General features: G+C 40.6%; 1 protein-coding gene across 1 annotated transcript in view; it reads left to right on the top strand.

Annotated features, from left to right (window-relative positions):
- The window catches only part of QRICH1 (glutamine rich 1), a 72,353-nt gene that overhangs the window by 50,546 nt on the left and 4,800 nt on the right, over positions 1–17,007 (top strand). Inside the window, exons 5-7 of the mRNA XM_043979935.1 lie at positions 13,101–13,278; positions 14,659–14,813; positions 16,817–16,931. Coding sequence (XP_043835870.1) covers positions 13,101–13,278; positions 14,659–14,813; positions 16,817–16,931 — 448 coding nt within the window. The remainder of the gene's footprint in view (positions 1–13,100; positions 13,279–14,658; positions 14,814–16,816; positions 16,932–17,007) is intronic.

Raw genomic sequence — 17,007 nt, 5'->3', positions numbered from 1 at the left:
TACTTCCGTACCTATGGGTCAACCACTGTCATATCATTCTGTGACTGAGACCTCTCCTTGCCCGGCTGATCTCAGAACCAGTTCCCTGTGCCTTCCACAGCCAAACTCCAATAAGTTCCCCGTTTTCCTATGCAGCCCATTCCATCTGCTTTACCTAATCTGCAGTTGCCTACACCCATCTCCTTTTCCCCATCTCCACCCACGCTGCAGCCAAAGACTGTTTGCCCTCCCCCACCTACTCCACAGCCAAAAACTGTTACCCTTCACCCAGGTCCTTACCAGCATCTCCCACTGCTTCCCTCCTTCCATTAAGGGAATTTCCCATTGGGAAGGGCACAACATTAAGGCATGTTCCTTTTTCCATAAGCAGTTTATCTCAGATTAAAGAGAAATTGGGGGGTTACTCAGAGAACCCCACAAAGTTCATAGATGGCTTTAAGTCTGTGACACTGGAGTTTGACCTTTCCTGGGCCGATTTGCAAATTATTCTTTCCAGCTGTTGTACCCCGATGAGAAAAAACAGATTTGGGACCTGGCGGTACAAGATGGGGATGAATACTCGTGGGTTGGAAATTGGGTTGGGGTCCCTGGATTTACAGCTGTCCCAGTTGTAGAACCGAGATGGAACTATGATGACAGGGAAGACAGTGCTCGTAGAAATCACATGGTCACCTGCCTGGTTGAAGGAATGAGAAGGGGGCTTAAGAAACAAGTCAGGGGGCAGCTAGATGGCGCAGTGGATAGAGCACTGGCCCTAGAGTCAGGAGTACCTGAGTTCAAATCCGGCCTCAGACAGTTAACACCTACTAGCTGTGTGACCCTGGGCAAGTCACTTAACCCCAACTGCCTCACTTAAAAAAAAAAAAAAAAGAAGTAAAGGAGATTAAAAATGCTGGAAAATCAAGTCTCAAAGAGGAGTATAATCCATAAAAGCTGGAGGGAAAGACTCAAAGGAAAAAAAAATTATTTAGGGCAGCTAGGTGGCACAGTGGATAGAGCACTGGCTCTGGAGTCAGGAGGACCTGGGTTCAAATCCAGCCTCAGACACTTAACATTTACTAGCTGTGTGACCCTGGGCAAGTCACTTAACCCCAATTGCCTCACTAAAAAAAAAAAAATGGGGGCAGCTAGATGGCGCAGTGGTTAAGCACCGGCCCTGGATTCAGGAGTACCTGAGTTCAAATCCGGCCTCAGACACTTGACACTTACTAGCTGTGTGACCGTGGGCAAGTCACTTTACCTCTGTTGCCTGCAAAAAAAAAAAAAGAAACAAGTCAGTTATGAAAAGGTGAAGGAGATTGGTATCTCAGAGTCACGTGCTTTGTGCCATGCCTCTCTCCCCAGGAGAAGTCCAAGGATTTCGCTTGGTTTCCCTTCCCCTCCCTTCCCCTGAAATAAACTACCATCTTATTTTAACTGCTTTTGTGTGCAAGAGGGTGTAATTCTTTAAAAAGGAATTCCTAAGAACCCTAACCCAAAGCCTGGACCCCATTTCCCCCCATAACACAAGGGAGACACACACACACACACACACACACACACACACACACGGAAACAAATAGCACTCTACAAGTACAGACACAAAACATTAAACCATTAATGGTAAAGATTCTTAAGATAAATCAAGTCCTCCTCTATCCTCAAAGACCCATTAATATCAATTGGTCTCTCTTTTGTTTTCCTCCTTTAAAAAATTACATTTTTTTCTGAGAGACAAATAGTCCTATCAAAAATCCTATTGGCGGGGGTGGTTCAGTTAGGTGGTGTAATGGATAAAACACTGGCCCTGGATTGAGGAGGACCTGAGTCCAGCCTCAGATTCTTAATACTTCATAGCTGTATGACCCTGGGCAAGTCACTTAATCCTCATTGCTCCACCACCACCACCCCCCCAAAAAAAAAATCCTATTTTTCTCTTTTATTTTTTGAAAGGGAGGAGGGTTCATATTCAGATTCTTGTTTCATTAATTCAAAATGTCATCAAACAGAAAAAAAGAATAAAAAAAGTCTCACTCAGGGCCTGTAATTTTTGGGGGGGTTGGCAGAATCAAGAGTAAAAATGAGACACCCCACTGTGTACATCAGTGTTGTGGGTTAGACTTGAACTCTACTAATTTTCCAAGTATTTACAATCATGTAGTACATAATTTGAAAACACAATCCAGCAGTTGTCCTTTTGGAAATTGGCCACATATGGTCCATAAAAGCAAAGTGCAGCCATCCCCTTTTGGGGGACCTGTCAAAATGGACACCAGTTACCAAGTCATCCATGGATATAACCAGGCCTCCGATCAAAGAGCTTTTAGGAACTCAGGCAAAAGGGCATAAGTTCTGAATTTGACAGACCCTTAACTAGGCCAGGCCTCCTAATTTGAGTCCAGGCTGGAACACAAAAGATTCCTGCTGAAGCCAAGCATCCAGAGATCAAAAACAGGGACTGGCTGGACATGGAGTCTTCAAATCCTGGAAAGAGCCCCTATGAATTAACCTGGAAATTAATGAAACAATCAATATAGGAGAAATAAGGTCTTTAATCAGGGCAGAGGAATTACAGTATTGCAAAGCAAGAATGTAAAGTTGGGGACTGGAGACAGTGTTTATATGGGGTAACAACTAAGGGACCTATGAGACTCCCCTTGGGTTAAGCAAGTTTCTCCCAAATAGAACCTACTTAACTATTTAATGTAAATGAACCTTTAACTGGGGAAATTATGAGACAGCTCTTGAGTTAAGTATAGAAGCTACTTAATTCTAAATAGAAACTACTTACTGTAAATGGGTCCTTTTACATAATAACCTAAAGTCCTGGGAGTATGATAGGGAAACTTTTCTTTTCCAGGGGATTAAGAGTCTGCAATTGACAAAGATTGATTAGCCCCAGGCAATTCATTGACCTGGGAATGGAAAGTAGGTGGGGATCAGTAATTTCTCTGTAAATTGTCTTTATCATTCAACACCATTGTTGAGTCATAAAAGGAATGTGATAGAACTCCTCCACCTATTTTTCCAAATAATTTGTATAGTATTGGAATTAATTGTTCTTTAAATGTTTGGTAGAATTCACTTGGTGGTTTTTTTTTTGTTTTGTTTTGTTGTGTTTTTGTTTTTGTGAGGCAATTGAGGTTAAGTGAATTACCCAGGGTCGCACAGCTAGTGTCAAGGGTCTGAGGCCAAATTTGAACTCAGGTCTTCCTGAATCCAGGGCTGGTGCTTTATCTATTACACCACCTAGCTGCCCCCAATAGAATTCACTTATAAACCCATCTGGCCCTGGGGATTTTTGGTTGCTTGTTCAATTTCTTTTTCTCAGATGGGCTTATTTAAGTATTTTATTTCCTGTTCTGTTAATAAGGGCACTTTATATTTTCGTAAATATTCGTCTATTTCATTTAGATTGTCAAATTTATTGGCATAAAGTTGGGTAAAATAGCTCCTAATTATTGCTTTAATTTCTACTTCATTTGGCGGTGAATTCACCCCTTTCATTTTTGATACTGGTGATTTGGTTTTCTTCTTTGTTTTGTTTTGTTTTGTTTTTTTAAATTTTTTTTTAGTGAGGCAATTGGGGTTAAGTGACTTGCCCAGGGTCACACAGCTAGTGAGTGTTAACTGTCTGAGGCCGGATTTGAACTCAGGTACTCCTGACTCCAGGGCCAGTACTCTATCCACTGCGCCATCTAGCTGCCCCTCTTCTTTGTTTTTTTAAATCAAATTGTAATGGTAGGAAAATGGGGTACAGGGTGGGGTAGGAGTTGGGGTTCTTAGGAATTCCTCTTTAAAGAATTACACTTTCTTGCACACAAAAGTAGTTAGAATAAGGAGGTAGTTTATTTAGGAGCAAGGGAAGGGAAGGGTGGGGGGAGGGAAACCATGAAAGAAATCCTTGGACTTTTCATGGGGAGACTGGCATAAAGCACATGGCTCAGAGGTACCAAATCTCCTCGAACAGGAGACTGGAAGGTACTTTTATAGAGGACTGATGGGGGTGGACCATCTGCCCTGAAAAGTTCCTTCAGTGAGAGAGGACCATCCCCCACTGGTAGTGACTAGAGGAATTGGGTGAGGGGTGGCTACAGATCCCTCTTCATAACACAAAGGCCGCAGCCACACCCAAATTTATCTCCCATGGATAAGGGAGACCAGAATGAAGGGTAGGAATCCCAAACTAGCTCAGATTTGGTTCAGCTTATCTCTCTAGGCATTATCTGTCCTCTGGTTTAGTTTCTCAAGGAGAAGATTCCTTGGTGTGCCCCAGAGAACTTCTGTGGTGCCCTGCACCCCATGACAAAATTAACTAAAGCTTTATCTATTTTATTGATTTTTTTTTCCCATAAAACCAGCTCTTAGTTTCATTGATTAAATCTATAGTTTTCTTGCTTTTGATTTTTCAGGATTTCTAATTTATTATTTAATTGGGTTTTTTGTTTCATTTTGTTTTTGTTTTTTTGTGGGGCACTTAGTGTTAAGTAACTTGCCCAGGGTCACACAGCTAGTGTCAAGTGTCTGAGACTGGATTTGAACTCAGGTCCTCCTGAATCCAGGGCCAGTGATTTATCCACTGCACCACTTAGCTTCCCCTAGAGGAACAATTTATGAAACAAAACCAAATATCTATTATTTCCCATTAGGTCATTGCATTATGGGCATCAAATCCTGAAAATGCTGCCCCCTAATTTGTTCTTTTTCTAGCTTTTTTAGTTGCATTCCCAATTCATTGATTTCCTCTTTTTCTATTTTATTTATGTAAGTATTTAGAAATATAAAATTACTTCATTTTCTATTGTACCTTTTAACAAGATGTAGTTTCCTTATCTCTTTTAATTAGATCTATTTTTGCTTTTGCTTTGTCTGAGATAAGGATTCCTTAACCTTCCTTTTTTTTGTTTTGGTTTTGTTTTGGTTTTTTGTGGGGCAATGAGGGTTAAGTGACTTGCCCTGGGTCACAAATAAGGACTGCTTAACCTTCCTTTTTTTGTTTTGGTTTGTTTTGGTTTGGTTTTTTGTGGGGCAATGAGGGTTAAGTGACTTGCCCAGGGTCACACAGCTAGTTAGTGTCAAGTGTTTGAGGCTTGATTTGAGCTCAGGTCCTCCTGAATCCAGGGCCAGTGCTATAATTCCTGCTCCACCTAGCTGCCTCTCCCCTCCTTTTTTTTTTTAACTTCAGCTGAAGCATATATTTCCCTTCATCATCTTTTCCCCTTTGTACTCTTTTTCTTCTTTCACCCTATTCCTCCTTACCAGTGTTTTGTTTTTACCACTACCTCCCTCAATCTGCCCTCCCTTTTACCAGCCCCTCTTCTTTTTCTTTCCCCTTTCTTCCCCTGCTTCTGTCCTCCCTTCTATCAGTACCACCCTTTTCCTCTTACCCTTCCTTAAAGAGCAAACTAAGTTTCTGTATCCAAATGGGTGTGTGTTATTCCCTCTTTGAACCAAATCTGATGAAATTAAGATTGAAACTATGCTTACCCCTCAGTTATTTCCCTCTACTGTAATAGATATTTTTTGTGCCTCTTCATATGATATAGTTAACCCCACTCTCCCTCCCCTCTCTTCCCCCTATTCTCCTTGTATTATGCCCCTTAAGTTTCTTTATATCATCACATCGAAGTCAATTTAATAACAAAACCCTAATAGAGATACAGATCTTAAGAGTTAAAAGTATTCTCTTCCCTCATAGGGATGTAAACAGTTTAACCTTATCAAATAACTTTTTTTTCCTGTTTACTTCTTTATATTTCTCTTGAGTTTTGTATTTGATGATCAAATTTTCTGTTCAGTTCTTATCTTCAGGAAACTTTGGAAGTCTCCTATTTCATTGAATGTCCATCTTTTCCCCTGAAAGATAATGATCAGTTTTACTGGTTAGTTGATTCATGGTTGTAATCCAAGCTCCTTTGCCTTCTTGAATATCATAATTGAAGCCTTGCTGTCCTTTAATGTTGAAATACCCCCATTCCGTTTGGCGAGCTGGCCAGACTCCCAGATGAGCCAAAACCCAAGTGCAGGGGTTAAAGGCAGATCCCAAACTTACCTTAACAAGATCTCGCCCCACTGCTTTCAGAAAACTCCTACTATCTGTGTGTGACCCTGGGCAAGTCACTTAACCCTCATTGCCCTCCAAAAAAAAAAAAGTATACTCATTTCTATTCCCAGTTAGCATTATCTAAAGGTCTATCCCATTTGTCTTTTCTAAAATTTTATTCATCTCCAAAAATTCTTTCTTGCCCATTTTATGGTTATATTTATCTAGGTCTGGGAGGAGTAAACTGAGATCTCCCACTATTATACTTTACTTTTCTCCTGTAACTCAGTTAATTTTTCCTTTAAGAATTTATATGTTATGTTATTTAGTACATTTATGTACAGTACTGATATTTCATTTTCTTTGGTACCTCTTAGCAAAATGTAGTTTCTCTGTTTATGTCTTTTAATTAGGTCTATTTTTACTTTTCCTTGTCTAACATCACAATTGCCACCTCTATTTTTTTTACTTCAGCTGAAGCAAAATATGTTCTGCTCTGGTGCCTTATTTATACCTTTATGTGTATCTTTCTGTTTCAAGTGTGTTTCTTTTCTTTTCTTTTTTTGTGGGGCAATGAGGGTTGAGTAACTTGCCCAGGGTCACACAGCTAGTTAGTGTCAAGTGTTTGAGGCCGGATTTGAACTCAAGGTCTTCCTGAATCCAGGGCCAGTGCTTTATCCACTGCTCCACCTAGTTCCCCCTCCATTCTTTTGAAACTGTGGGGACCAATTTTTATTTGGGGACTGTTAGCTAAGCAGCTCGCTGCAATATTGGGGCAAGGAAGGAGACCAGCAGCATCCCTCAAAACAGAACAGGATTTATTTTAACAAGAACGAACTTTAAAAAAAAACAACACACAGGGGGTGGCTAGGTGGCGCAGTGGATAGAGCACCGGCCCTGGAGTCAGGAGTACCTGGGTTCAAATCTGGCCTCAGACACTTAACACTTACTAGCTGTGTGACCCTGGGCAAGTCACTTAACCCCAATTGCCTCACTAAAAAACAAAAAACAAACGAAAAAAACAACAACACACAAACAGGATCAGTAGGATCAAGGGAAAGGAAATAAAATGGGGAAAGGGAAAAAGGGAAATTATAGAACCTGAGTAACACTACCACCCAGGAATTAGCTGAGAACACACAGCAGCGTCCTGTTGCTTTCCAGCTTCAAGCTAGAATGGCGGAAATCCTCCCTTCCCAGCAGACCCCAGGCTGACCACACACAGCCCCCAGCCATTTGGCTGGCCACTCTGACAGTCACATGACTGCCCTCACTAGGCTTCCAATCATTATAATTTTGCCAGGCCCATGTAGGTGTCCGCAGCCAGTGGTGATGACTAGAGGTGCCAGGGCCATGGCAAGGGCTACAACCAATGGGTGGGGCACCTTGCGGTTTGTGGAGCCCCAGGCCAGTGACCTCAAATAACAGTTCTTTACAAAATCCAAACTAAAGCAGTGGCCCTGGATTCAGGAGAACCTGAGTTCAAATCCAGCCTCAGACACCTTTTTAAGATTATGCTCAGTTTTTCTGGGTTGATTATTCTTAGTTGTAATCCTAGATCCTTTGCATTTTGGAATATCATACTTTAAGTTCTCTGCTACTTTATAGTAGTGGCTGCTAAATCTTTTATGATCTTTATTGTCACTCCACAATTTTTTCTTTCTCCCTATTCTTTGACTTTGAAACTCTGGATTTTGGCTATAATATTCCTGGAATTTATTTTGACTGATCAGTTTTTTAGATTTTTATTTTGGGCCCCTATGCTTCTATGATAACTAGAAAGTTTTCCTTTATGATTTCTTAAAATAAGATCTCTGTGCCCCTTTTCTGTTCATTGCTTTCAGGTAGCCCAATGATTTTTAAATTATCTCTTCTTCTCAATCTGTTTTCCAGGTCAGTTGTTTTTCTTATGGGATACTTTGCATTTTCTTCTGTTTTTTCAATATTTTGCCTTTTATTATTATTTCTTGATGTTTCGTAAAGTCATTAGGTTAGATTCAAGTCATGTACTTTTTCTTCTATTTGTGTCTTGAGCTTATCTATCACTATAGTATCTCATGGTCAAGTTCTTTTGTTTGTTTGCTCATTCTTTCAGCTTCTTTCTTGATTTTGGACTTTATGTTAATTCTGGGCTCTGCATGCTTCTGGATGAATTTTGGCCTGAGCGCCTATCCTCCTCCTGCTTTTATAGTTCCAGCTGGGGCCTTACATTTTTTCAGTGCTACTAAAATGGTGTGATTAGGGAAGATGTCAGTTTACTGCCGTCCTGGTCTAAAGGCTGCCCCTTCCTGACCCAGGTTTGCATGTACTGGAATGTGGGTAGTTAAGTTTCAGTACTCTTCTGCTGGATTGTTACTGAATCGCTCCCTAAACTTTGTTCTGAGACTCCTGCCTTTATTATTCTGCTGCTTATGTGTTAGCCAAAAGGCTAGAACTGAGTTGCTGCTTGCTGCTGGAGTTAGAGCTGTACAGCTACATTTCCAGAACTTTTTTCCTACTCATTACTTATCTGGAGCCCCTCTTGCTTGTGACCACTCCTCTACCCCCTGGATCTGTGACCCAGAAGTGGGTAATGAGTGACATCTGCCACATGGTACCCATTCCTGCACCCCATGCAGCAGTTCAGGGATCCAATTGTCATGGGGTGCAAAGCACCCCAGAACTTCTCTGGGGCACACCAAGGAATCTTTTCCTTGAGAAACTAAACCAGAGGACAGATAACGCCTAGAAGAGATAAGCTGAACCAAATCTGAGCTAGTTTAGGAATCCTACCCTTCATTCTGGTCTCCCTTACCCTGGGGAGATAAATTTGGGTGTGGCTGTGGCCTTTGTGTTATGAAGAGGGATCTGTAGCCACCCCTCACCCAATTCCTCTAGTCACTACCAGTGGGGGATGGTCCTCCACTCCTCACCCAATTCCCCCAGCTACCACCAGTGGGAGATGGTCCTCTCTCACTAAAGGAACTTTTCAGGGCAGATGGTCCACCCCCATCAGTCCTCTATAAAAGTACCTTCCAGTCTCCTGTTCAAGGAGATTTGGTACCTCTGAGCCATGTGCTTTATGCCAGTCTCCCCATGAAAAGTCCAAGGATTTCTTTCATGGTTTCCCTCCCCCCACCCTTCTCTTCCCTTGCTCCTAAATAAACTACCTCCTTATTCTGACTACGTTTTGTGTGCAAGAAAGTGTAATTCTTTAAAGAGGAATTCCTAAGAACCCCAACTCCTACCCCACCCTGTACCCCATTTTCCCACCATATCACAATGTAATCTCACTATACCTGGGCAATTTTTCTTGTCTCAGTGCTCTCTCTTAGTCCCTGTGTATTACAATTCTCCTTTATGTACCTACTGCCCACTTGTTTGTGCCAGCCCCCACACCAGTGTCAGCAGACCTCTCTATCTCCCTTAGCTGAATTGATTTTTTTTTCTTGGCATTTTCCAATTAGAATTCAGTTAAACACATTTTCAGGTGATGTGCTGAGTGAGCTGGGCAAAAATGCTTTTTCTTACTCTGTGGTCTTGACTCTGCCACCTTCCTTCTCCTATTAGAGGGTGACCACATCATTAATACCATATCATGCCTATCTCTTTTACCTTTTGCAATATTAATATTGTATTCCAAGATTTCTCCTCATTTATTGTAGAAACTGCCAGATCCTATGTAATACTCATTATGGTTATTTGGTATCTGAATTGCTTCTTTCTGGATGTTTACGGCATTTTTTTTCTTTTCCCTGGAATTTCTAGATTTTGGATGAGACCTTTAATTTGTTTTTTGTTTTTTTTTGTTGTTGTTGTTGTTGTTTTTTTTTCGTGAGACATTTGGTGTTAAGTGACTTGCCCAGGGTCACACAGCTAGTACTTGTAAGTGTCTGAGGTCGGATTTGAACTCAGGTACTCCTGACTCCAGGGCCAGTGCTCTATCCACTGTGCCACCTAGCTGCCCCAGACCTTTAATTTTGAAGTTTAATTAATTGTTTTAAGGAGTGTGATGATTCTAAAATTATTCTTCCTTGACTAGTTTTCTTCATCTGTTGTTTTTGATAGCAGATATCTTACATACTCTGTATTTTTTTTCCAGAGTTTTTTGTTGTTTTGGTGGGTTTTTTTACATTTTCTGTTAATATTTCTTGTCTCGTGTAATTGATTTCTTTTTAATCTGTTCTAGTTTTTAGGGAGGCTTTCATTACTTTCTTTTTTGTTTGTTTTTTTGATGGGGCAAGGAGGGTTAAGTGACTTGCCCAAGGTCACACAGCTAGTTAAGTGTCAAGTGTCTGAGACTGGATTTGAACTCAGGTCCTCCTGAATCCAAGGCCAGTGCTTTATCCACTGTGCCACCTAGTGCCCCTGGTTTTCACTACTTTCTAATGCTAGGCTTGTTCTTCAGATTCTTTTTTCTAGATTATTTCATATTTTAATCTTTTGCTTTATTTCTTCTAAATATTCCTGTAGTCCTTATGGAACATCCATTTTTCCTTGTAGTTTCCACTTGTAGTTCTCCTTCTAGGTTGGATTTACATATCTGTCTCTTATCTTTATATATGTCTTTGGATCTACAGTGATCTTTTTTTTATATTGGTTGGTATCTTCTTTGGTTTACTCATCTCACCAATATTTATTTCCTGAATTTGGGGCTTCATGCCAGGACCAGGCTTCATCATTCCTGCTTTGCTTTTGGAACTGGTTGTTGGCCCTGTTTGGTGTCTGCCCTGAGTTCCTGAACTGACTGACTTCTACATTCCTGAGTTAGTCCATCTGCCTATGTCGTTTGAAATTATATGGGGATGCGTATCTCTGTCCCAAGTTTTAAGGAACTTAGCTGGTTTCTAATATATTTCTACTTATAAATTAGAGGCTAGAGCACAAGTCTTTGTGGCATATTAAATGTTACTAAGAGAGAGCACATGGCTCTGAAAGTTCAGAAGCCCTACATACCTAGGATAGAGAGCAAGGGCATGGGAGAAAGAAGAGAGACCCAGCCAGAGAAGAGAGTGAGGTCCCTTGCCCCAAGGGTTTTTTTATCCTCTCTCAGGTAGAGGTGGGTCACTGCACATTGATCCAAGCTAATTGGCCAGTAACATTCAAGTCTGTTGTCTGACATGACTTGGGGTGTCTAGGTGAATTAACTTCTTTTAGGTAGTCAGCAAGGTCAATCTACATTTCCTTTGTAATTCTCTTGACTCTGGGTTGGCCTTAAAAGAGGTCAGGCCAGGCTCCCTCTGGTGGGGGGGGGGTCCCAGAGGGCCATTATTTTCTCACATGGCTCTTTAATGTTTAGGACCCATAGATCTTTAGAGCCCTGTAATGACATCTCATGACTGAGTGCAATGGAACTCAGAGTGTAGTGATACCACTCTGGTTACTATTTCTCCTAGTGGTTATCAACCACCCTGAGGCTTTCTCAGGGGAGCTTCTACTCTTACTGCTTCTGGATACAAAGCCTTGCAGTCTACACAGCTATTTGACCCACCATCTTCTGCAAGGCTCTTAGTTTATTTGCCTGAACAAGAGCACTGGCTTTTCTGGTACTGGTCCTTTTCTATTGCCTGCAGGCTTTTGGCTAACTTTGTGCAGGTCTGCAATGGAAGAAGTTGCTTGCTATGCTCTTATTGAGTTTCTTAGTCTTTATTTTTTTTCAGTCTGGTGCTATTTTTAGGTTTTTGCTGGACTAGGGGTATTGGAACTTCCATTCAGGCAGCCATTTTATCCAGAAAACCTGTTCATATCATTTGTTGTACACTGTAGTTAAGATAAGTAGAAAATTTTCATTTGGGAAAAATTTTTTATTTCTGTCTCTGATATCCAAAATCTATCAGGAGAGAAAACAAATATATAAGATTCTGAAAATGTAGATTGCTGCAAATGCATCAGAATTCCATTGCTAACCATAGGATGCTATGGCTTCCTCCTTAACTTTTTTTGGTGAGAAACTCTGCACCTTTTGATTTGTAATAAATACGTTCCTGTATTCTTTTGTTTTCTCTTTGTTCTTGCCTTAAATTATTCATTGGTTCATAAAATGTTAGTTGATGAATATCTTAGAGGTCATCTAGTACAAATTGATTGTTTCAGAGATGAGGAAATTAAGCCAAAGAGAAATAACATAATCTTCATATGTAAATCCATTTATTTGGACAAAATACCGTGGTATAATGGAAAGAACATTGAATTTGAGGTCAGAAGATGTCTATTTAAATCCCAGCTTAGCTATTTTATTACATGTATATGTAATATGTCTAATACTAATTTGTTTCTACAATAGTAATCTGTCTTTCCTCCAGCAAGGGAAAGCCTGTCTGTCGTAAAAGTTGAATGGATGACCGGCTATTTTTCATCCATGTGGAGAAAATGGATAAAGCTTCAATCATGTCCTATCTCCAATAGGCATATTCTTTTCTGTTTGATCTAGGGCAGTATAATTTTAGAGTTAACTCCATTGGGAATGTGAGGTGTAAGAAAGATATTTGTTGCCTATAACAAGTAACATGATTTTACTTTTAAGAGCTAGAAGAATGTTTTCATTGAGGGAGAGATTTAGAAGGGCTTCAGGTGGATTCTAAGATGTAAAATGACCAAAAGGGTGAGCTATATTCCTAACCTAGTACATAAGAGATGAATGATATTTATGCTCTGGCTTGTTTTAAGGATATCCTTAGGATCATAAATTTAAAGCTAGTTTGGTGGGTTCTTAGAGATCATCTAGTCCAGAGATTGTTAGGTGGTGGTTGTGTTTTTGTTTGTTGTATCATGAATGCCTTTGGCAGTCTGGTATAGTCTGGGGACTCCTCAGAACAATATTTTTAAATTCATAAAATAAAATACATAAAATTACAAAGGAAACCAGTCACTGAAATACAATTAACATTTTTTTCCCCAAAAAGCCCCACAAGTTTTCAGAGCTCAGGTTAAAAACCTCTGATTTATCTCGTCCAACCCCTTTTTATTATAGATAAGGAAATCAAGACCTGAGTGGAGAAAGAACTTTAGCCAAGTAACACAGGGGGTTGCTCATTGGCAGAGCTCGTTTCATTTCTGAAAGAACCCGGGATTGTGATGCTTTATGAATTATCTGTCACAGGCTCAAACCGTCCAAGTTGCTGAAGTTGAACCACAAGCCCAGCCACAGCCTTCACCAGAGCTCCTTCTCCCCAATTCTCTGAAGCCAGAAGAAGGTCTTGAAGTTTGGAAAAGCTGGGCCCAGACTAAAAACGCTGAATTGGAGAAGGATGCCCAGAACCGACTTGCACCCATTGGCCGTAAGTGTTTGTGGCTGTTTGATCCTTTTACTACCAACTCACCTTTCACTCCTGGCATGCAAGAGGACAGAAAATAAGGGGAGAGGGACAACAAAAGCAAATTTTGTAAGATTAATTATTTTTCCTCCTCTTATCCCAGATTAGTCCGATTATATCATTTCTTTGGGGGAAAATTGGACACTTCCCAGATGATTTAAGAGATTGATGGACTTGATTACAGGAGGCATTATAGATACTACAGAATTTATTTTTAATCCTTTATTCTTATTACTTTATTCCTGTCCTGCTAACTTTGAGCTATTATTACATGTTTAACCATTTGACATTTTGTGTCCTTTGGTAGATGCATCTCAAATGTATATATTGCAGAGTTTGAGGCAAATGATCTTGACCTGGGAGATTATTCCAGGTGAAGGAGTTACCTTGTATAGGTGAACCTTCAGGAGAGAGATGGAAACTATTGGTTCATGTTGGCAGTTATTAGAAGATGGGACCCAAATGGTATTTAACGACAGGCATGGTGTATTGGGAAGAGGATTGAACTTGGAGTCTTAAAGTTCTGCCAGTTAGTAGTTCTCTGCTCACTGGGCAAGCCACTTAACTCTTCTGAGCCCCAGTTACCACATCTCCCAAGGTGGGGATAAATCCTATCTGTGGCATTTCTCCTACAGGATAGCTGTAAAACTCAAATGAAATACTATCTTATCAACTACTTTGTGCACTTTAAAGCATTCTGTAATTGTCAGCTGTCATTATTCCCTAGCCTTATAATGCCCATGCATGCTCCTTTGAACTGTTTTTCTGCTTTCGTCTCTCAGATTTGTATTGGAAAGCCATCTGTATAATTGGACATTTGGAGCTTACTTAGAAGTATTTTGCCTGTCTCTGGTAGAAGGAAAGAAGGATTTTTTTAAGCACCTACTGTAGTTCAGGCACTATGCTTCACACCTTACAAATACCTCATTTAATCTGCACTTCATAAAAATTATCTCATTTATTCTTCATGAGAGATCAATATATTATACCCCCATTTTACAGTTTGGGAAACTGAGGTAGACAGAGGTCAAATGACCTATCCATAGTCACATAGCTAGTTAACTAAGGCTGGACATTACCTCAGGTCTTCCTGATTCCATGCCCAGCACTATATCCACTGTTCTATGTACCTCCCTCTGACAGAAATGATAATTCCTCTTCTAAAGCTGTAATAAGCAACTGGTAATGGAGTGGAATTGAACAAGAAGAGGAAACACCAAATCATAGCTAGTTACAGTGAATCTGCTGGAAGTCTTCACTTTGCATGTCCTGACTTCGATAAGAGGGTTTTTATGGAACAGGCACAGCTGGTTGACTTGCTAATCTTTGTAACTTCCATTTCAGGTCGCCAGCTACTGAGGTTCCAGGAAGATCTTATCTCCTCAGCGGTGGCAGAGTTGAATTATGGTCTATGCTTAATGACACGGGAGGCTCGAAATGGAGAAGGTGAACCATATGACCCAGATGTGCTGTACTATATCTTCCTGTGTATTCAAAAGGTAGGAGTCAGAAATCTTCCCAGAGTTGTATTTTATCTCTAATTCCAGCTAGGACTTGCATGAGGGTAGAATAATAGGGCTGGTTCAGGTTTTTAATTCAAACTGAATGCTTTGATTTTTTTTTTTTCAGTGAAAGAAAAGTAATGTGATGCTAATCAGTCTATTATTTATTTCTCAATCTTTTGATTTTTATTTAACACTATTTATTTAATGGAAATCGGCGAACCACTTTACAGATGTCCTTTGTGTTCGTTTTAACACAAGGTTTGTGCTACTTATTTGCCTTTTTCTTTACCAACCAATGAAATGAAAAGGCGTAACATTTTGCGTGATGGGCTTACTACCCTATACACTATAGAAATGTGTTTTAGCTTAGGTGCATTTATGACATTTTGTTATAGAACATAGTGGGAGAACTAAATTTTAAGAGTTTCAGAAAACACATATAGAATTTTTTTCGGGGGGGGGGGGGCGGGCAGTGGGAATTAAGTGACTTGCCCAGGGTCACACAGCTAGTAAGTGTCAAGTGTCTGAGGCTGGATTTGAATTCAGGTACTCCTGAATCCAGGGCCGGTGCTTTATCCACTGCGCCACCTAGCTGCCCCCACACATACAGATTTTAAGCACACCACAACTCAGTATAGTCAATATAGTCCTGAGTAAGGCAAGAAATCTGGGTTCTCATCTAGCATCTACCTCTGTGTGGTCATGAAATGATTCCTACAGGCCACAGAACTAGAGCCAGAAAGGATCTCAGGAGCCATCTCGTCCAAACTCCTTTATGTTTTTGTTTGTTTTAACAGGACTTTTTGATTTCATTGGTCTAGGGGACTTAGAAAGTTGCCAGGGGGTACTGAGGGTAAATGACTTGTCCAGTGTCACACTGCACTGTGTTTCAGAGGCAAGACTTGAATGTAGGCCTTTACCACTCTAAGGTAGGTACAGAGGAGGAAGCTGAGTTCTAGACTGGTGATGGGATTTGAACCCAGGTCTTCTGCCAGTCTAGCCCAATGCTACTTACTTCATTGTTTCATGTTGCTTCCAGTAAGTCACTTAAATCTTTCTGAACCTTTACAGAGATGCCCTTTCTGTGAATTGGGCATGATAATAACTACCAGGTATACTTAATGGGAGTAATTGTGAAAATCAAAGGAAATAATGGATAAAGAATATAATAGCCCTGAAAGAACAGAATGATGTTGTTTTAGAAACATTGGATTTAGAATTGTGAAAAGCCACTGAAAAATTGAATAGTACAAGAAATTTCAAAAGGAAAAGGAATTGACCAGGCACAGAGAAGGGAGTAAGCAGTCTGGCTGGGATAGAGAAACCTAATTCCAAAGCGCCCTTTGTTTAGTCTGCTGTACAGTTTAACTTATGTGTTTTATGGGCAAGGACTATTCTGCCTACCTGAGAGGATTTATTAAACCTCTTGTCTTTTTTGTAACAAAAAATAAATTAAATTTTTATGAATGTCCATTTAATGAGAGGATCCGGAGCAAATGCAGAAAAGGGAGGAGACAGTCATATGGTGGAGGCAGCATCAGAAGGACGCAGGGTTGGACTGCCAACCCCTCAGCTTCCTGCAAACAGTGAACAGTGAAGTGGATGAGAGGATCACAAAAGGAAGCAGCCCCTCCTTGGAGGGTTCCTCTTTAAGAACACATCCTACCTCAGGAAGCATGTGGGTACTTGAAATTCATGGGCAGGAAGGGGGATGGAAGTTGTATAGACAATATTACTAAGGCAGAGATAACGCCAGATGCTGCTGTCCATCAGCAGTGATTCCCACAGTGGGGAAGGTTCCGCGGCCCCCCCCACCCCCGCCCGTGATCTGCCCTAGTTCATATCAAGCCTCATCAACCTCCAGTGGCTATTGGCCAAGAGATGTCCTTGGAAGTGGAAGAAACCTAGTCTGGTGTGTTTCTCTTTCTTACATCTTCTTTGGAAAGAACTAGCCTAGGAAATTGCTCGTTTCTACTGTGACTCTGTTTCTTTTGTAGTATCTTTTTGAAAATGGCCGAGTAGATGACATATTTTCAGATCTCTATTATGTCCGGTTCACGGAGTGGCTTCATGAAGTTCTGAAGGATGTTCAGCCTCGTGTCACATCACTCGGTGAGTCAGTCGCCCTCCTGGCCAAAGTGACTTGTTTGCTGCCGCTATCTTGAGTTCCTGAAGAGAGAAAACATAA

Source organism: Dromiciops gliroides, chromosome 1 (assembly GCF_019393635.1).
Source record: "Dromiciops gliroides isolate mDroGli1 chromosome 1, mDroGli1.pri, whole genome shotgun sequence".
Classification (NCBI taxonomy): Eukaryota; Metazoa; Chordata; class Mammalia; order Microbiotheria; family Microbiotheriidae; genus Dromiciops; species Dromiciops gliroides.
This window is presented reverse-complemented; position numbering and strand designations above follow the sequence as displayed.